Raw genomic sequence first — 21,590 nt, 5'->3', positions numbered from 1 at the left:
AGATGAAGTCCTGGACTTACTTCCATTATTTGCGCTGGTGTTTAAAGCCTGTCCACCAACCTTTATCAAATGTAATATTAGAAAATAGTAAGTAAGTGAACTTTATCTATAAATCACTTTACAAAACCAGAGTTACAAAGTGCCGTACAAGAAAGTTAAAAACAAGAAATAACACTATAAAAACCAATATAAAGATATCCTAAAACTACCCAAACACAGAGGTCAAAAACCAAGAATCAATAAAAGCTACACAGAAGGAAAGTATTCATTGAAGGACAAAGTGCTTACAAAACAATAGGCACTAAAATAAAAAGAAAGAAAGAGGAAAAAGTATCTTAAGGCCGCAGTCATCAACTTAATCAGACTGGCTTGCCATAAGCACTGAACTACACATGAAAACTGTTTAAGAGGGGAAAAAAAAGTGTGTCCCAGACTCTAGTGAAAATAATTTGTGTGAGATTCAAAGCATATTTCATCACAACCGAGGGGAAGTTAACAATTTGAGCTGGTGGTGCGCGATGAGACGAGTGCTTTGTGAACCATGTGCTGTGTGTTACTGGATGGATTTTAGTGTGACTGCTCGAACGTCCGTACAGCTGTTCAGTAATCAGTAAGGAATCAGGAATGTGGCATTGCAAAGGAGTTTGGAAATACTGGCAACGCTGTGGTGACATACCTGTGTGTGTGTTATTATGTCACGTTCCCGTTCGATGTAAATGCATCCTTATGTAGTATAAAATCAAACACATATTGTCTCACACACTTCACAGTCGCACAATATAAAACAGGCTCACATACAAACAGCCTGACGTGTGCTGAAAAAGTAACTCGCAGCTGAATGAATGCTCGAACAAATAAACTTTTCTGTGGTCGTGCTTTATGTCACATTACTGTTGGTTACATATTCAGATTGTGATCGTCTAAATACAGCACAGGCAACAAAACTGAATTCAGTTACTGGAATGTATTTTTATAAACTGTATGTATTCATAATCAATTCATTTAATTGTTTTGTTTCTGCTGAAGAGGCATTAGAGCTTCATAATACCCAGTGATAATCAATATGATGTATGGAGCAGAACTAGTTGTGCAAATAACACCATTAATGTTCCTAATGAATATTTAGAGCTATATTAAAGTAAACACACAGTATTTGACAGCTGCACAACACAGATGTGGTACGAATATGAACTTTATATCTAAGAATTGTGGAGCTACAGAAAGTTCTAAGAATGAGGGGTCTTTGACTGTTAGTTGGATAAAACAAGCAACAAGCAACCTCAAAGCAAAATGATTAATCAATCAATCAATAAACCAATCAAGAAAGTCATCGGCAGATGCTGCTTCATCACTCCAAAATCTACTCAAATCATCCTATGTAGAGAGCTGAATGTTTAATAAGTGTAAAGTTTGTAGTAAGCGTCATTTCTTATTTATAGTGTGACTGACGCGTCAGGTCCTGCCGCCAAAGTAAACTGTCGGCAGTGCTGAAGGTAGATTTGTTTTTCTCCCAACTTGACCTTTAAAAAAAGTCAACTATGACTATTACCTAAAACCTCATTTCCGCTGCTGGCTCGGCTCGGCTCGGCTCACTTATTTTAGTTTTCCATAGGTCGAAAGTTGTGGATAGTACCGGCAACTGTTTTTGATATCACCTTACGAGGTTCGAAGCGAGCTGAGCCGATACTAAAAGGTAAGGTGTCATGAAGACAATGCAGACCTCTGATTGGTCAGAGAGAGTAGACACAATCACTGCAGTACCATGCAAACTCATCACGGTTACACAGGCCGTATCTTTTATTCACTGAACGGCTCAATTAAGGACAACCTGCAACACCACGCTGTGGTAAATCAAGGAGGTGCAGATGTTCCTCTATTTGTGTGTGTGTGTGTGTGTGTGTGTGTGTGTGTGTGTGTGTGTGTGTGTGTGTGTGTGTGCTGAAGATTACGTCACTGCAGCATCATGTAGCGCTGTTACTACAGCAACACTGCATTGAGGGGGTCACCATCTGCAGTGGAAAATAAATCCAGAAAAGCACACGGTTGGAAAAGTGAGTAGAGTTGAGTAGAGTACAGCTCATACTGACAGTAAAAACAAATCTCATTTATGACCCCCTAACAATTTTCCAAGAAGTTTTTAAGATCCAGAGTACAAAAATAAAACCATGAACTAACTGAACTTTGACAGCAGCGATGTTCAAAAGACTTTATCAGACATCTCTACCACACGATTTTCCTCCACAGCAATCTGCTCGTATAACGAGTCATTATGCTCCAAATGCTCATCAAAAGCGGAATGAGCTCGCATCCTTTTCCTGAAGATATGGTGATTAAATCATGTATAATGCATGTGCACCTCAAAGATATCCATTATGAGTACAGAGGCATAGTTCTCCATGGAGGACGGACAATGATGGAGATGAGAATGGAGCACGACCAGTGAGGTCGCCATGGTAATAAAGGAGAAGCTGGTGCAGACTGTTGACCAGTTTATACTGGCTCGGCTGACTAACCTTTATTCGCCCGACTGATAAGACTCAGCAGAGAACACAAGACCGCACAGAGGGGGGGTGGGAGGATGGGGGCCGGTGAGGGGCGGCGGGTTAATCATAGGGAGGCAGGATGGTGTGAGAGTGATAATAACTACATTTACATGCGCACAAAAAAAGAAAAAAAAAACCCGGTTACTGTGAGAAATCAGGTTAAGGCAGGAAATCGGAGAACACATTCACAAGCGCCGCAGCTCCTTCAGTTACTTGCAAACCTGACAAACCAGCAGCTGATCAGTAACCATATTTCTCCCCAACCCCGCTCCCTAATGTTCGAAACCATGGCTGACATATTTTAATCTCATTAATGATGTATTCTGCAGCAGCTCGAAGAGTTTTTAAGCATTTGGACTGACGTTGCAGTGAGAGGACTCACTCTGTAGTGCGAGAGCAAGTCAGGTTTCTGAAATCAAGCTACATTACAAACCTCATATTTACTGATAGTTTCTACACTTCCATGCATCACTGACTGCGTGATGGGATGTGTGTGGGAAATGGATAGAACACAAATCCAGTTTTATACACCTAAACACTGCCAAGAGAATTCCAGGCAAATCCACTTATCAAGAACCAACAAACCCTCTGCTTATTGAATTAAAGGCTCTAAAATTTAAGGACTTGGTAACTCTTAAAAATAGAGCACATCGAAATTCACATAAAGTCAAAAATAAATTACTGCCTTAAAGAGTCCAAAAGTTTTCAAAACGAGGGAAAGCCAACATGAAAGGAATACGGATATAACTCTGGTGAGGGGGTGAATTTATGGAACAGTTGCAGTGAAGAACTGGAAAAAAGAAGTACGAATGCTTAAAATTAATTGAGAGCTGCAACTAGAAAATGATTTCAAACAGATTTCATTATTAATTAATCTGCTGCTACTTTTTTCAGGTACTGTTTGGTCGGAAAAAAGAGCCTGAGGTATCAAATGTCTTCCGACCAAAACCTACATACAGTATATTCTAGAGCCCGACCGATATGTCGGCTGGCCCGTTATAGCGCTGGTATTACAGATATATCACGATTACTAACTGTTACTGAACATAACTCCAGTTCAATGAGTACGTGCGTATTTTGTTCAGCGGGGGCGAGAGGTCCCGTTGGGGGGCAGAAAAAGTATTTATTGTCATTAAATTATAAGTGAAGTTTACTGTTTCAGTGCACTGATGTCAGTGGAAACAATAAACTGTAAATTATCCTGACTCCATTACAAATCTTTTCATAAGTGTTTAAAGTGTTTGATGACCACATTTGAGGAATCATTGAGGAAAAAGATGTGTTATCATGTACTGTCAATACAGTATATGTATAGATATAAATAACATTGGCCAATATACTGATATAGGAATTTTTCTATTTGCCCCAAATGTCCAGTATGAGCCGGGCTCTATTTTAATTTACTAAAACGATTCCATGTATGGCATTTTCCCAAAGAAGTTAATCAGTTATGAAAATGGTTGCAGAACTATTAACTAAATAACTACTATTGCAGCTGGATTGTAAGTCGCTTTGGATAAAAGCGTCAGCTAAATGAAATGTAATGTAATGTAAAAAATAATTTAATGAGCACATATTAAAAATATATGATCATAATACTGGTGTTAATACGGCAGCCATAGCTCTGATGTCAGAGAGGTTGTGTTTGTAAAGAGGAATGCAGCTTTAGGGTCCCACAGGTAGAAGTGTAGGAGTGCAGGAGTGTAGGAGTGTCTTTTTTGCTGCATTTTTTTGTTGGTTCCTCCTGTGCCAGATTTCTTCTATAAGTACTCAAAGACCAAACAAATATCACATTTTTCTGAATTTCAGAAATAATCTGCAGTTCAGCTGTGAAAACAGACTAAGATTTATTTAATCCAATTTTAGATACAAGGATTCAGCGACCAAGGAATAATTGTTCAACTGCACAGCGTTACGTCTGAGATGCTTTAAAAAGCCTGTTTGAATCCTGGTTGAGAATGTACCCGGGCAACAAATCAGCTTTCTCCAGCAAAAAAAAAAAAAAAAAAAAAGCGAGCAAAAAAGTGGGGGAAGGGAAGTCCGAAAAAAATAAGAGAGTGAGGGAGAGAGGAAGGGAGGCGAGGCAACAGGAGACACAACAACAACAGGGGAGAGAGAGGGACTGAGCAGTAATCAGAAGATCAGACAGAAGTACAGCAGACAGGAGACAGAGTCTGTGAGAGAGTGTGATCACTGAGTGATGAGAGCACAGCTGACAGAAAGAAGAATCTTTCCAATGACGGTGGGAATTATGATTAATTAAGTGGTTTCATTTCTCCCCTCCATTATTATTAGCACAAAGAAGGTCGTCACCTCAAAGCTGCAGCTGATTTCCATCTTTTGAGGTGAAATTTAAGCCCTGAGTTTCGTGTAATGATGTGCAGCGTCTTCCTCTCGGTCTCTCCTCCCATCACTCATCCTCTTTCTCTCGCCGTGCTTCTTCTGAGAACAACACGATCGACATGCATTATTTATTGGAAAGTACATTTCGACTCGCACACACGCAGACAGGAGCGCGCGAGGAGGACGACGCGAGCGTGCAATTCAGATTCAAATGAGGGGAAGGTGTGTTCTGCGGGCACAGGTGTACGCCTGTGCGCTTTCATCCCTCCGCATGCAAATCGTGACCGAGGACGGCCGCGGAGACAGAAGACGGAAAGGACGGAGCGTGTGCAGGAAATGGATGGAGCGAGGAAGGGAGAGGCAAGAGGAGAAAAGATGGCGTGATGACAGAGCTGCCGGCGCTGTGTTTGTACAGACATCTGCAGGCAAATTAATCACGAGGTGGTCTCTTACTCCATTAAAATGCTAATGTAGGAAAATCTAGACATTTCCATATATTTGCAATATATCCCAAAGCCCGAAGAGTGTTATTATGCTAAGTGCAGGCTGAGTGCTGGATGTGGACCTAATGCCGTGACAAATCTAACCAAGATAAAGCCAAGATTAAAAGTCAGTTTAAGTGGTGAACTAAAGGGCAGACAGGAAACATGACATAACGCTGAAACGCTGCACCTTCATGAAGTAAGACAAGAGAAGATTCTGGATATTTCAACTTAAAAGCTGTGAAAAAAACGAGTTTCTAAAGCGTGTCTGAGTGGTGGCCTCCTAGAGGAAGAACAGTTTAGGTTATTTTACATGTAAGCCTCGTGATTTGTGTTCGCCTCCTGTCTTTGGCTCGATCTGTGTGGGCCAGCTGGGAACAGGTGAGTTAGCATTTATCTGTTCACCAATCAGGATAATGACATTTGAATCTAAATCTGAGAACAGTTGGTTGTTTGTTTTTGGTGCCACTTTTGATGAAATCTGATCAAACCAAACCCACACAGCCCCGATGAAGCGGATATGAGACGTTTTTGACTGTTACACCTGTCATAAAAAAAAAATCCCCCAAAAAAAGTATTTTCCAAACATAAACTTTGATTGTTACACACTTCAACATGTAAATGTAATAGAACGGAGAGAAAACAAGTTTTTCAGTGCGTGCAGTTCTTGTTATGAGAACATAGCAGCAACTGGCGAGGAAAAAATACACAGTTGTCATTATCTTTGGCATAAAAATGCCTGTGAGAAAAAAACACTTTGGCAAAATAAAAGATAATTAAATACAATCGAAAGGAAACAGTTTTGAAACTCACATGATAAAGATCTTCTCTAATTCAGGATTCACCGAGCAGGAAGTTAACATGTGATGCTGTTAAGTACCGCAGGTGAAGAACTATTTTCCAAGCAGCGCTCGAGAACGCCGCCTCAGCTAAATAACTACGTTCCTGCCGGCACGCGCTGCTGATGGTCGACATGCAGTGATTCATTTATACGCGATGTTTCCGCACTGATGTAAAATTGGTCTCGCAGCCGGATATATCTACGTACAATGAAAATGTGATGACAATTCATCATGAGCCAGCGTCCCGAAGCAAATTCCATCTTAGCAGTTCATATGAAACAATATAAATATCCAAATAAGAGCCGTTATTCTTCGGTAATGCAGACTGGAATTATGCAGCAACTGGTTCACTCTAATAATGACCTCAGAAAGCACAAAAAGAAAAATATTTCAAATGATGGTTAGAAGCTTGTGACTACATGTACGCTTTCTTACTAATCAATGGAAATAAACACCCAGTGAAGTGTTACCGCTGTTAGGTTCAGTCTTTGAACAACTGCAGGAGAATCTGAGAAGGAACATTTTCCAGCTTTTACTTTTTTGGATGAAGGAATGCGTAAAGCACTAAAAATATTCCCCCACACCCTTTGTGAACTAGCTGTGGCCTTTGTCTGCTCTTAACTCTCGTGAGAAATGTGCAAAAGATATTATTGCAGTAACTTTTCCGTGACCCGTCAACACATTAGCAGGCAGCACAACACACCGGCTCAGGCAGGGAGCCTTTTTATGCAACAGAGGAAACGAAAATGTCAATGTTTTCAGTGGCGAATGCCGCCATGATTATTATGGCAATAATATAGTGATATAAATACACACTTCCTCATAGATTTTTTTTTTTTTCCAGCATTTTCACATTTATTAGATAGTTTGACGAGAAAGATACGAAACGGAAGCATGTGTGGAGAAGGTAATAGGACATGTAATTACGTTTCCTGGCCAAAATTGAATGGATGTTGTAGCTATATATTACTTTTACCACTAGGTGAGATGTAATACCTGTATTTACCTAAATGTAGATTAAATATACATCTGGCACATTGAAATAACAAGTGTCTTTTAAATTCAGCTAAGCATATTATTTATAAACTCACGGTTCTGTTTCAAAACTCTGTATTTACATCTGATGAAAGGATATTTTATTGATTGAGCAAAGATGGGTCGCTCTGAAAAATGTGGCATCTTGTCAAAAACTGATCAAATTCTTGTGAGAATTCAACATTACTCACAGAAACTTGCAATATTTTTGACACCTCCAGGGCAGCGGACACAAATTGTAAACAATATTTTCACATGACATCATTAAGGGACAAACTTTTTTTCCTTGTCGCTCGGTTTTTGGTCTCTGCCTGAGGCAAATATTTGGCTCTTTAGCTGCTAAACGCTCGACTATGTTTACTTGGTAGTTGCTGACTTGGTCTGTCTGCTGTTTGGCGCTGAGCAGGCGGTGCACTGTGGGTTTATAGGGCGTTTTTTCTGAAATGATGCCCGCTGTGACCGACAACAGCTCAATCATTACCGAACCAAAACGACAAAGTTGCAGCTTAACAGCTAAACGCTTCTTTGGAGCCTCATCGCTGTTTTTCTTTTATTCCAGTTCTCATTCGGTACAAAAACGTCTAAATTATAAAGCCATTTCAACTATTTTGAAAGCCGACATCGCCTCTCGCACAAAAAAACACGCTCGTACACGTTTCCTCACCTAGACTGGTGGGCTTGATGAGTTCGTCCAGCATGTCGTAGAAGGGCAGCCGCTGGAGCTTGACATCTGGGTGGACTGGGTGCAGCGTGGCCGAGGTGGGCAGGTGGTGCGTCAGCCCCGTCAACTCGTGTTTCCCAGGGCCGAGCAGCGTGAGGGGCAGTAAGGCAGCAGGCGACGGGGCTCCGCCGTGACCGGCGTGACCCTCGTACGCCAGCTGTGTCAGGCCAGCGGGCAGCGCTGCGCCCCCTCCTCCGACCACTCCAGCTGTGGCCGGGTGGTGCGGCCCGGGAAGGGCCAGCTCCGAGTGGGAAATCATTTTGGCGGGGAAGCGTCGTCGGTAGAGTTCTTTGATCTTCATGTGCACGGCGGGGCTGCAGCCGGCTTTCAGCAGATGCAGTGCCTTGGTCAGCAGCTCATGCTTGCGTCCGTGTTTGTTGCGCCCAGCGTAGCCCAGCAGCACCTGCAGCTCCGACACCCGCAGGCTCATCACCATTTGCTGCGATTGAGGAAGGGATGAGAGACAGGATGAGAAATAAACTCTTGAGTCGCAATGCCAATACCAGTTGCTTATGACTAATACAAATGACTAATGCAAATTGGGGTAAATACCAATCTTAGCGGCAACTAACAGGCAAGTTAAATTTAGAGAAGTAGTTGAAGTGTGTAATAATCCTTCAAACCAAAATCTGTTACTCAGCCTGGACCTCCTGTATCACAATTCATTGTCTCACCAATCCCTGAGGCAACAGACTCCTTTCAACTCAGCCCCCAGCGTTTTTCTTCCCTCTTTAAGTCTGAACATTAACTAAACTTGTGAGACTGTTTAAGAAAGGTTTCTCTACGGGGTGGAACTTGAGTGAAAAGTGCAGCAAATCAGGAGAATATCTGAATCAAGCCTCTCTCTGCCAGTCGAGGTGATTCAGAGCATGTAGTAAAGATGCTGTGCAGCTACGACCCTCTGGAGGTGTTCCAGCTACCGTGTTGAGAAACAGGGCCGAGCCGGGACACATTAGGCAGGTTTACTCTGTAGGACTTTCATACATACAGACTCAAAAGTTGTGGCAGAGTTGGGTTGCTTGTTCACTGTGAACCTGGTGCTGCAGCCCCGAGTCGCTCGATGAGCCACAAGATTTAAAAGACATCTAGTGGCAGTACAGGGGAATGTGGAGAACAGCTCAGTGCGAGCAAAAACCAGGCAACGGTCGACTGCTCTCGACTGATTCCCACAAAAACACAAGCACAGAGATGTTGTTGTTGTCTTCAGGAGGGGAGAGGGAGAATCGCTTCCTGTCATGATATAGCACTGCAATGCCTACCAGTGTTGCCCACTTTTTGTGTGATTGCTGTCTGGTATAAGGTTAAACAACATAAACAGTCGGGAAAAAAAGAAGCATTTTTGCACTCAAGAAACAAACCGTGCAACAGGAAATTAAAAACGTCTTTGTGTGTTAGTACAGTAGCTCTGTGCAGAACTAAGACGGCTGTCCAGTCGGAGCAGAGTGCGTAAATCAAACGCTAAACGTATCCGACAGAGCTACAGATTTACGAGAGTCCAGAGACGGTCTACTACAGTCTACTACTTTTGCATGAACAGTGTTAGGCTCATTTCGCATTGGAACATTTGGGGATTGACGGTGGATGAAGACACTTGGCTGCTTTATTTTCAAACGTGTTCAAGTATGAAAATAAAAACAGAAAATAAAAGCGTAATTAGATGAGTTGCATTACTATTCTGGGGTTTCATCAGGCTTGACATTGGTGCGCTGTCTCTCGACAATACCAGAGGCTGGGCTGAGTCTGTACATTGAAATACCTGAGCTCGGCACAGCTGACAAGTTTGCCTCAAACACTGTACAGTTCTCCTCCTGACATAACAGCGTTTCATTTCACCGCAGTGCATACCATAAAAGTCTCTGTACGAGAGGAGCTTAATTCTCTAACCTGTGTATGAGAACAGCACCCGTACAAGTACAAGTACACAAAGCACTCACAGTGCAGTTTTTGTTTCAATGCAGCAAGTTTTTTTTTTTTTTTTCTTCTTTTTTTTTTTTTTTTTTTTATTGGAATGAGAGAAAAAAAAACCTTTAACCAACAAAGAAAAGATTTTCTCCAGCTCAATGTGAGGCTGAAGCTGCACCTCCCAGGGGGTCGTGGGATGGAGGAGCTGCAGCAAGAGCACGGGGGAAAAGTATTTAGCTTCAAGCCCAAACTACAGCAAGCACAAGCGGTATGCAGTATGTATAAACCAGTATGTCTAAGTAGACTAACTTTTAACGTCAGGTAAATCTTCAGACTTTAAGTAAAACCCCCAGTAACTGTACGTCAGCATTTCCTGCAAAAAAAAAACACGAACATCCCCAATTAAAAAAAGAGGGAGGCACTGAAACAAGTAAAAATCTTAAAGGAGCAGTGTGTATGATTTCAGGCAGGACGCAAACAGTCCCTGACATTCACAAACGCTCCCGGCAGGGCCAAAGGTTTACAACATTTAAATGATTGAACACAAAATGAACAAAGAAACCACTTTTGCTAATGCAGGAGGAGGAGGAGGAGGAGAAGAAGGAGGAGGAGGAGGAGGAGGAGGAGGAAGAGGAGGAGGGGAGATGAGCTGCAGATGTGTAGTAGGCTGATGGAGGAGGTGTGTGGTGAGCACAGAGCTGGCAGAATGAATGAACGCTGACTCAGTGATGAAGCGTGCTCGTCGGATGGGACAGACGGAAGTTGTGAACGAATGAACACAAAGGGGATCGGGACTGGATCTGGTTCAGGAGTCTCCAACCAGTCGATCACCATCTACCTGGAAGAGTCTAGTAGCTCAGAGGAATAAAGGTCGGAGACCCCTGATTTTAGAAGTACTGAGCAGTAAGGTTGCAGATTACAACCCCCTGAACACCCTTTGCCTGACCCTCCCACCCAAGCTCCTCCTGAGAGCCGGCGTTTGATTTGTCCCTTCTAGGCTACTATAGAAATGGTGCAATACAGCACCCTGTAAACAAGAGGACCCGCACCTGGTGCAGACCTGAAGTCATTCTAAGAGGATTAAAAGTGACTGCACACTCAGTGTTTCCCACACATTGACTTAACTTGTGTGGACCGCCGAGGTATATTGACGGCTGCTCAAGTATAATTAGTTACCCATTTTAGCAATATTTCCCCCCCAAAAATGTGTTATTTGTCAGAGAGCAGCACGCCATCAACATGATCGACTAACAAGCGGCCAGTCTCCCCTGGCTCTGCTTCACCGCGTGTCTGCTCTGCACAGTGTGAGCAGGTGTTGAGCTCTGTCCTTTGTGAAACACGCAGAGATCAGAGGACAGAAAGAAACGGGTAAACGCATAAATTAGGTCAATAACATAAATACAACATTTTTGTCTGGAGCACAAATAGGAAACATAAACTAGGCTTAGGCCAATGCTTTCTTTTTGTTTCTGTTTCATTACTATTTGACGGAAACAAAGACATACAGCTGAAATGTGAGTTATGCACACGTTCTTTTATCTAACGGTGTAGGTGGGTGAAAACGTTCTTATGAACCCTCAGCAGCCATCAGTAGCATCCATTAACCATGCAGTCAGTATATGTTCATAACAAAGCTACGAGACGGACCTTGAAGAAAGAAAAGTCTTAGCTGCATTGCACGGGCTACAAAAATGAACACAAACTGTATCTGCACACGATCTTTCTTTCTTGTTACTAACACACAGACACAAACCTACAGGGCAGACTGAGAGAGTCTTGGACAAACTTCCTCCCTTCATCTCCTGTAATGACAGAGCAGGGATAAAAAAGCACAGACGCACACAAACACACGCCCCTTAAATGACAAAGCACTCAAAACTGTTGGTGCCCAGTGAGTCCATTTCCGTTGAGCTAATCAATTATATACACATGTACACACGGCGGTTATAATTTCTATGTACAGAATATGTATTCTGCAGTGTCCATACAGAGGTTTAAGCCTTTCAGCCTTCAAAATTGTATTTTTGCTTGTTATAATGAGGCATATTCTTCTTGAGCTACACTGGGGTTCTGCATTTAATTGACATTTAAAATGACATATATGAAGGCTGTAGGCTATTTCTTGTGACCTAACCACAGCGGCAGATTTTTACACTTGAAAAATAAATATTAAGAAGCACAAAGGCCACTTTTTCATTGCTGGAACAGATTTCATGTAACTAACGATCCTCCTGTTTGACACTGATCCCGCTAAGGTTATTTTTTTTTCTCCTTTAATATCTTCAATTAGGCCATTTGAACAATAAATGTTTTGAAATGAATATTGGATCTGCATATCAAATTTGACATACATTAAGAAAGACATACGCCTTACCTCACACATGAGCTTTTGTTTTGCTTTCTCTGAGCACTTTCATCATCTTTTGACTTGAAAAGCTGCCGAGCCTCTGTTGTTTGTAATGTTGAAGAGGACAGAGCCGTTCTCTACTTCGATTTTCTTTTGTGTGAGGGGCCCAGTTGTGAAAGAAACTTCTCACTACTGGATCATTAAAACGGACGTACGATATCAACAGTGAGTCTGAACGGAACTGAAACCCCGAAAGTGTCGCAGTTTACAGTAAAACCTGTTTCACTTTTGTACATCTAGCTTTCGGTACCTGCCAGTGCCGCAAGTGCAACCGTTTTCTGCTTCAAATAACAGCATGACACTTCATCTGAGGCCATCCAGAACCTGTGTTTGTTCTGCTCTGTAGCAGCTTTAGTCAGAGATATTTTTTAGGATTTGTTAAACTTAGTTAAACATAGAAGAGGATCTATATGAAGACAAAGAAAATAAAATATATTGTATTTGTAAAATGTGAAAAATAAATTACTAATAGGCAGAAAGAGAAGAAAAACTGTAGTCTTAAAGCTATTTTCCTTGTCGTGGGTTTTACCTTTCCACTGCCTCGGTATGTACAGTAAATACATCCAGAAGTATGATAACAGCAGATAGGAACTCCACTGTAATGTTAACATACTTTTGGATATAGAAAACCTTGGCATAAGCATGTATACATATGCACTATTTGCATAGAAATAGTATGAAATGAAAAGTTATATCATACTTTCTGTTTCATTTGATTTCAAATTCAAAAGAAACCAAAAACTTCATTTTTATTCTACGGTGAGAGTTTTGGGATGACCCAGTTTATGTGTTTAGTGCTGCAGGAAAGGACCATTTTACACAATCTGGGCTCCAACCAAGCTTCACACTGCTCAAAGTGACAGAGCAGAGGCTGCTGTTTACAGACCAAACACTGCATCTTGTGTACAGCTGCCACATATGCATAACCATACGCGCACAAACACACACACACACAGAGTTGTGTTTCCAGCACTTCAGAGGACATTACACTGATTCGCATTCGTTTCCTGAAGACTTGTCCTAACCCTAACGACTAGTTGCCGAACCCAAACCATACACCGAGTCATTTTCACCCTAAAATGTCATGATTTACGTTGAGAGGACACAAAAGAAAGTCAAGTCCCCACATTGTGACTGTGCAAACAAATGTATGTCCCCACTACGTAAAGAAAAAGTACACACACACAGGAATACACATTTTACCAGTCAAGACGTAGACCTGTTTTTTGTCACTACACACAGTACACACAGTAAAGGCAAAAACCAGGAGGCAGGCGTCCATATGTGAATGTAATTCTGATGCCTTTGGTCTGATCGATGCTGCAGTTATAAAAACACATCAGTCAAACACAGACGGCTCCTGCTGCAGGAAGCTCAATCACAGGTGCAGCACGCAGGCAGCAGCTGTCTGTCTTTGCATTTTCACGATTCGGGCGTATTTTTATTTTTTTTCACAAAACAATAATCTGGATTTGAATTCAGTATTATTTTGGTCACTATCCCAAGATTTGAACGACACTCTGGGACTCAGCTCATTGGTTCGACCCAGCAACTCTCCTGCTGGCGACAGAAACGACCGCTTCCATGAAATATGCATGTCCAAGACGAGAGGGGGGACGTGAAGAAATGATGACACTGGCTGCCCACCATTTTTCTCTCTCTCACTCACTCACTCACACACACACACACACACACACACACACACACACACACACGACACCCCCCACCCACTCTCGCAACACAGCAAATACACAAAAGAGAGGCAAATGCTCATGAGCGCCAACATTGCCTCACAAACACACAAACAAACACACACACACGCACACGCGCGCGCGCACACACACACACACACACACACACACACACACACACACACTTCCACCACACTGCGGATGTGTAACATTCCTCTGAAAAAGAGGGAAAACAAACAGAGGAGTGAAAACAGTGGAGGGAGGTGTTGGAGGGGAGATAGATGACCAGTTCACTCCTCTCACTCGCTCCTTTTCTTGTTCTCTCTTCTGTCAATCATTTTCCTTCCCAGGACAGGTGGCCTCCATCAAACTCCCCCCGTTTTACTGACCAAACACAACATCTGAATGACACGTAGCTCCCAGCTTATTTTACCGAGTGATTTATTTGACAAGTATTTTTTTAAGGGGAAGGGGAAGGGGGATGGGGAGAGGGAGGGGGTTGGGGATGGGGATGGGGATGGGGAGGGGGATGGGGAGGGGGATGGGGATGGGGATGGGGAGGGGGATGGGGAGAGGTTATTCAAACACAAACAAAGCTATTTCTTAATGATGATCAACTGATAGGGGAAAAATACAACTTTGTTTGTCGTCTTCAGTGAGTCAAAAGCCACATTTTCTGATCATCTCTCAACAAAAGTGACCGGAACAGTTTACCATCAAGCTCGACAACGAAAACCTGTACATGCTCACATTTAAGAAGGTGGAATCAACAAATGTTTTAGCCTGGTACTGCCAGACCCACATTAACTTCATAAATATATGGATCTGGCTACGCTCCATTAGGGATTGTGTCCCATCGTTGCAGCCCAATGGGCCGAGACCTCAGGTTAATTCTGACACTACTGGAGCAGCCTTTAACCAATCAGCACTGGCTACCATATGATGTATGCTGTAAACAACCATACACTGTGTATAAAACTGGACGTAGCCTCCGGGTCTGAGAAGTGTTGCCGATGTGGAAGTCCCTCAAACTGGCCCGTTGGCTCCAGAAAGCCTCCGGCTCCATAGACTCCCATTCAACTTCTCTCATGAAATACAAGTCAACACATTGTTTCCAGATGTCATGATGGTGTCATTCGTTTAAGTCCCTCCTTATTATTAGTTTTGTGGCGGTCCATCTGAAAATAATCCCATCATTATTTAGATATTAGGCTTCAAATGCTCGACTGCATCGTAAACACACTTAGCCACGCCCACTGGTCCCTGATTGGTCCGCCCTTCACAGTGGCTGAGGGAACCTTCATGCAAACAGGGTTTCTAGACTATAAACACAGAAAAGATTTAAGATGTGAGAGATAGGCAGGTGGAGCCAGGCTGTGTTTTGACTGCTCAAGCATGAATTTACATGCACTTCATAAAGAAGCAGTGGCTTGTTTAGTCATGACACTGTTCAAAGCATTTGAAAGGAAATCATTGTTTTAAAGTAATATCAAAGAGGCATTTTGACATTACAGTGTCATAACATTAGTAAAAGATTGGGCATATGTTGCTTGCTGCTCTCTTCGAAGACATAACTTTGAAAAGCATTTTAACTTTATACTCAACACTTGCTTAATTCTAAAACACAAACATCAGCATCCCATTATCGCCATTTCGACTGCGGTGAAAAGCCACGGTTTAAACAAAGCATGTTTGTGAGAGAATGTGCTCCATTGTATTGTTTCACTGACACAACTTGACATGTAGGTGCAAAGGGAAGCTGCAACTAAAGGAGGGCAGTGAAAGAGGGAGAGAGGATACAACACAAAGAGATGAGCTGGAGGTAACAGGGGAGGTCTTATACACTACACACACAGCACAAATATCAGTGTTTTTTTTGTTTTGTTTTTTAAAGCCAAAGTGAAAATTGTTGCCTCAAACTTACCAGTCTGTGGGATTTTTCACAAATATGAGTCCAGTAAATTTAAATGTGACCCAAAAAAAAAAACGATCAGGATTTACCGCTGTCGACTTCTCGTCAGAATGAGCACGAATCTGACCAACACGTGACATTAAAACTGAAACCTACAGGACCAGAAAAACAGGTGAGAAGCAGCAGCAAGGATTGCTTCACCGGCCGCAACTCAGCTGTCAATCCATTCAAATAGGATCGACACGTACGGTTACACAGGGACAAGGTGGAGACCACGGATAAGCTCCGATAATAAGACAGCATAGATTAAATGTGCAAAAGGACATCCACAGAAAGACAGCAGCTTTGGAGATGTGTTATTGTCGGTTGAGTCCAAATTCATTTATATGGAGAAAGGAGAGCAGTAGAGCACGGAGGAGGAAATTCTGGGGAGGTTTTTCTTGCAGTGGTGGAGGTGAAGTTGTATTTATCAATGAATTCCTCAACTCTGAAATGTATATAAGGAACGTTCGATGCAATGAAATCCCTTAAAATATGATTGAAGTGACAGAAGTCCATCTGTCAGCAGGAGGAAGATCCAAACCATACCAGCTGCCTGTTAGACCAAAGTCTGAGAAAGTCCCTCCCAAGGCCCTGATTTAAATCCCATAAAGCACCTTTGGGATGTGATGGAAAAAGAAACGGCAGCTTGTTGGTGCTCCAGTGCGAATTAACTGAAAGCTGTGCTGGATGAAACACGGAGGAAACTTTCAGCCCGAGATGTTGTCAAGCACAAAGAACAGCAAACTCATCGTTACCGTGATCTTTGCTGAAGCCACTGTTAGGTGTCCCAAACATGTTTGGTCTTCATTTGAGCTATTTATCATTTAAATTATGGATTATTTATATTTTTTGCAATGAATAAGTATATTTGCGCTGTATTTCTTTTTAATAAATGTCATTAGCTTTGACATTGTGTCGTCTAATGCGCCGAAATTCACATATTTTTAAGTCCAGTTTAAGCGTCTAAATCTTTGTACTGCTGAGCGTCGTGTCATTTACCTCCAGAGATAATGACATGACGCTCAGTGGAGGTGCCTCCAAATGTTGTATTTAAACCACAAAATTCAACAGCTAATAACAGATGAAACCACATGAGAATAAAAGCCCAGTTCAACTGCACTGTCTGAACAAATAACATTGAAATCTATTTACAGAAGGTGCAGCACTGTGTAATGTGTACTGAGACGTGCTGTTTCCTCTTCCCAAAACATCTGTAGCTGACTGACCAAACTGCCCCTGAGACCTCAGGAAAAAACACTGGACGAAAACACTGGACACCTGACTTACAAACTAACACAGGTAAAAAAAATTTTTTTTAAAGTCTTACGAGATATTTTTCCATCTCTGTTTGACAGTTCTGTCGTAGAAAAGTGTTTCAGATATGGATTAGTTAAGGCAGTTTCCAAAATATAAGCTTTCAGATATCATTACTCTTAAAAAAAAAAACAAGTTGATCACAGGTTGGTCTTCTGTGCTGCAATAAATTCAATATTTTCTACCAGTGCAGTTGTCTAATAAAAGACAGAAAATAATCAAATGAGAATAAGTAAATTGTGAGTTCAGCTGTTTTGGAAAAAAAGTACATTTGACCACAAAAAGCAGGAAGGAGGTTTAATGAGCTGAGACTCAGAAGAGTAACCGAGCTGATGTCGTCTGTGATGCCGTTTGATTGTTTGCTGACTAGAAAAGAAGGAGGAAGATAATATTTAGTCGTATCCTGTTGTTTCAGCGGTCCAGTGTGAAAGAGGAGGTTTACTAATTGTCCAAAACATGGAACCGATAAATGTCTTTTATAGAATTAGCCACTATATCGTGGAGATTTTTTTAGCCTTCAGTTTGAGCTTGGTTTCGATGAGGGCAACTAAACAATGTCATCTCGCCCAATATGTTTAGATCAGAGTTTCTGAGTTGAATATAAGACTTTTTCAAGACCTTGTGAAAGTGCAACTGAATGCCACTATAGACAGTAAGACAAATAATTATTTACTGCATTATTATATCACAGTTTTAATATTCCCCAGCGGTAAAGGAAAATAATTCCTCTGCACTAAATTAAATTAATGGACATGGGCCTGCATTATCAGAATAAAAAGGATGAATTTATAAACAATTTAAAAATCATTCATCTCATTTTGATAAAACTGGCCTGTTATGAGACATTGAGTTTCCTAACTCCCGCAGCAGGCACTAGTTTAAATGCATATATTAGGTCTGATGGGCAGAATAAAGCTCCACACAAAGGACTGAACAGCCTCCTTCAGCAGAATCTCATTTACAACATTTTACAACCAACATTACTGCCAGCGAGAGAAAAAAAATATTCATGAATTTTGCAAATTAAATTCGAGACATTTTAGACTCTTCTAAGGCCTTTTTGAAGGAAACTGAATTCAGTGCTTCTGAAGACCTGCAGACAGCGAGCAGATTCTCGTCAGACTGGACAGCAGTATGTGGGGGAATAATTTGCTGTGTCCAGAGCTGCTGAGAATGATGGATGGAGGGATGATGGGGGATGGGGAGGAGAGAGTAAAGCAGCTGAGCCTCCAAACCGAATGAAATTCTCCACAGCTCCAGTGAAAACACAGGGAGGGCGAGGAGAGGGAGGGCGAGAGGAGGGTGGGGGGAGGAGGGTCAGGAAGGATGGGAGGAGGGTGGTGGTGAAGCTGGAGGTGGCAGCTTAGACGGATACATCAGCTGAGAAGATCCACACATCTGTGATGGTCACACTGCTAATGCTGCACTGATGAAACGCTGAGCTTTGTTTTATATAAGATAGAAAAAGAGTGCGGATAAGAGCAGATGCCACGATCACAGTTCATACGATATATTTTCTAAATAAGTAACAGTGCATCCATAATGTAAACATACTCAGGCATGGTTTGCAGACAAAGCAACTGCTTGCAGCATCGACACACTTTTAATAATACGACCTAATGCTTCCCCAACATAGGAACACAAATATTTCTTGGATTATTTTACGTTATGACCATCTGATTTAAGTACGTAGTTTCCGAGAAATCCAGCTTCTTTTAACAGTTTTGTTCTGGGCGGTGGTGACATTATAAATACGATAGACAGGAGCCTCAACCACCACAGCTACAGTATATGGTCTGGATACCAGCCAGCGCTGCTGCAACAGAATTATCTCTGCAGGGACAGAAATGTCTTATCAGACTGATCCAGAGTCTAAAATGAAACTGACTTTAACTGCAAACTTTTCTGCCCTCACTGCCCTTTATTGTCTTGATAAACTGTGAAACCAAGAACATGCCTCTCACTGTTTCTCAGGGACCAAATTGAGATCTTCAAATGTCTTGTTCAGTCTGCCCAACAGTCCAGAAACCAAAGAAATTTGGTTTGCAATGATGATGAAAACAATTCTTGTAAGTCCTCACACTGAAGAAGCTGGACTCAAAGATTGATTTACTTTTCTGTTAACTAATAGCTGCAGCTCCAATTTCAAATAAGTGTAATCTTTAGCTTGGTGATTGAAGTTTCCTTTCCAAAATGCATGTTGGGAGTTGTAGTTAACTTGCCTCAAGTTTTATGTCTGCAGACTTGTCCCTTCAGATATATTTAACAAGGTTACTCAGATTTTGTACTGTTGATTCAACAGGAAGAGCTTCACGCCCGCCCAAGCCTTGGAAGTGCCCCGGATGTCTGTGATCGAATACTGTCTGCAGAAAATTAGCTGGAATTTTACTTCCTGGACACCTGAAATAACACACATCCTACTTCTTAACTCAAAAGGCAGTCAGAGCACTAAACAAAACAAAACAAAAAGGCTTATCATTAGAGATGTTATTAAAAGACCCCGACACGTGCACAACTTACCCCAACATGCAAACCAACTCTTGCATGCTCGGTGTCTTGTCTCTCTCGCTCTCTTTCTCAAGACGCACACTCACGCATACACACCGAGTGACCCTCACCTACACCGTAAACACACCTGTTAGCAGGGTCGGCTGCAGCGGAGCCCTAATGAAAGGAAACAGGCAGCACGGAGGCCCATTTGATGAGGACAGACAGGTTGGAGCTGGCCGGTGGCCGAGCTGCCCTGAATGGGCTGTTTTATCTGTCAGGAGAAACACCCGCCTCCAAAACTGCAGACCGGCTGGCAACGAGCTCCACTTTCTGAGAAAGTCCTGATCAGTGCACGTGACCAGCTCCACATACTCTCCCTTGTGTTATGATTTATTTTCCAGAGCACCGCTCATCTTTTATTTCTCTATTTTAGGGACAGTAGTTATGTCTGTCTGTCTGGGTTTTGTTTTAAACTCTACCTCATCTGAAAAAAATGACTGAACAGCCTAAACTGTCCACCAGCTAAGTAAATATGTGTCCACGTAGTCCACTATGCGTTAGGCAATGAGAAAAGTCTTAATCGACCAAGTGTTGATTAGTTGTTTAGTCGCAGGAGTAAAAGAAAAGATGCACCTCGTGAGAGGCGTTATATATAACTTACAAAACCTTTGATGAAGGCGGCGTTGTGGATAACAGGTGACGTCGGACCAGCAGACCTTCGATTTGGAAAGTGAGCGACTCACATGTGAAGAGGAACATTAGCAGCACGTAGCTGCAGTATCACAGCAAAGCGTGAAATAGACACACTCGCCCACGACAGCAAAACGTGAAATAGCCACGCTTCGGCATCTCTAGGCATGACAGTTTCAAGTTTTGTAAGCGTGAAACTTAACTTACATGCAAATGAAAGTAACGGAGGACGATGTGAAGAAGTACAGAGGACATTTTTCAGCAGCATCGGGAGGCAGGAGGGCCGACCTGATGGCATGAATCAAAGACTGCCATGCAGGAGTGAGAGGTTCAAATCCAAGAGGTGACAATGTCAAGCTTGAGCTGTTTTTCAATTCCTAACCCCAACCATGTTTTTGGTCACAAACCCCAACAATGTGGTGATTTCCTAACACTAACCATGTGTTTTTTTCTAAAAGTTTTATTTTCCTGTACATCACATGGCTGTATGCACGCAGAAGGTTTTATTTTCCTCCACTACAGGAAAACGTGAAGCTGTCAAGCCAAGAGAGGCCAAAGCGTGGCCGTCTAAGGTTTTGCTGTACTGGACCAGCATGTCTATTTCACATTTTGCCGTGACACCAGGTTGTTGCAGCGGTGATTACGTTTCTGAAATCAGCCATAAAGTGTGCAGATAAGTTCGAGTTTCAGTAAAACAGCTCTCCAAATGTTGTACGCTGCCCGAGAAAAGAAAAATACAGATACAGTTCATGCAACGTTACGAGAGTGTCTCTGCAGCTACAAGCCGGGCAAGAGACAATCCAACGGATCGGCTTGAACAGATAACTATTAGCCGACAAAGAGAGTCTTTATTCGGGGCAGCCCTAATTATAATATAATCAGCAAATCATATCTTATGTATCAGGAAGAGGGTTACGAGGGTTGCAACATTTATTTTCATTAGAAACCGTCTGTTCATTATCTCTCCTCTTTATCTGTTGTTATAAAAAAAAAAAAAATCTGAAAATCGTGAAACAAATCCCATCAGAGTTTCCCAAAGAATGATCAGCAACAGTCCAAAACTCAACAACATCAAGTTTAATATCACAGAGGAATAAGAAAACAAGAAAATATGTATTTTTGAGAAGCTTGAATGGGTGCATTTCGCCAATTTTTCTTTAATCAAATAATCAATTA

At 42.0% G+C, this 21,590-nt stretch overlaps 1 protein-coding gene across 1 annotated transcript in view; it reads right to left on the bottom strand.

The window, feature by feature from the left end:
• LOC138212920 (E3 SUMO-protein ligase PIAS1-like) overlaps positions 1–21,590 on the bottom strand; it is a 57,735-nt gene that overhangs the window by 22,589 nt on the left and 13,556 nt on the right. Inside the window, exon 2 of the mRNA XM_069173601.1 lies at positions 7,910–8,405. Coding sequence (XP_069029702.1) covers positions 7,910–8,405 — 496 coding nt within the window. The remainder of the gene's footprint in view (positions 1–7,909; positions 8,406–21,590) is intronic.

This window comes from Embiotoca jacksoni, unplaced genomic scaffold (assembly GCF_022577435.1).
Source record: "Embiotoca jacksoni isolate LCO1_2020_lvr unplaced genomic scaffold, fEmbJac1.0.p SCAF_6, whole genome shotgun sequence".
In the NCBI taxonomy this organism is placed as follows: domain Eukaryota; kingdom Metazoa; phylum Chordata; class Actinopteri; family Embiotocidae; genus Embiotoca; species Embiotoca jacksoni.
This window is presented reverse-complemented; position numbering and strand designations above follow the sequence as displayed.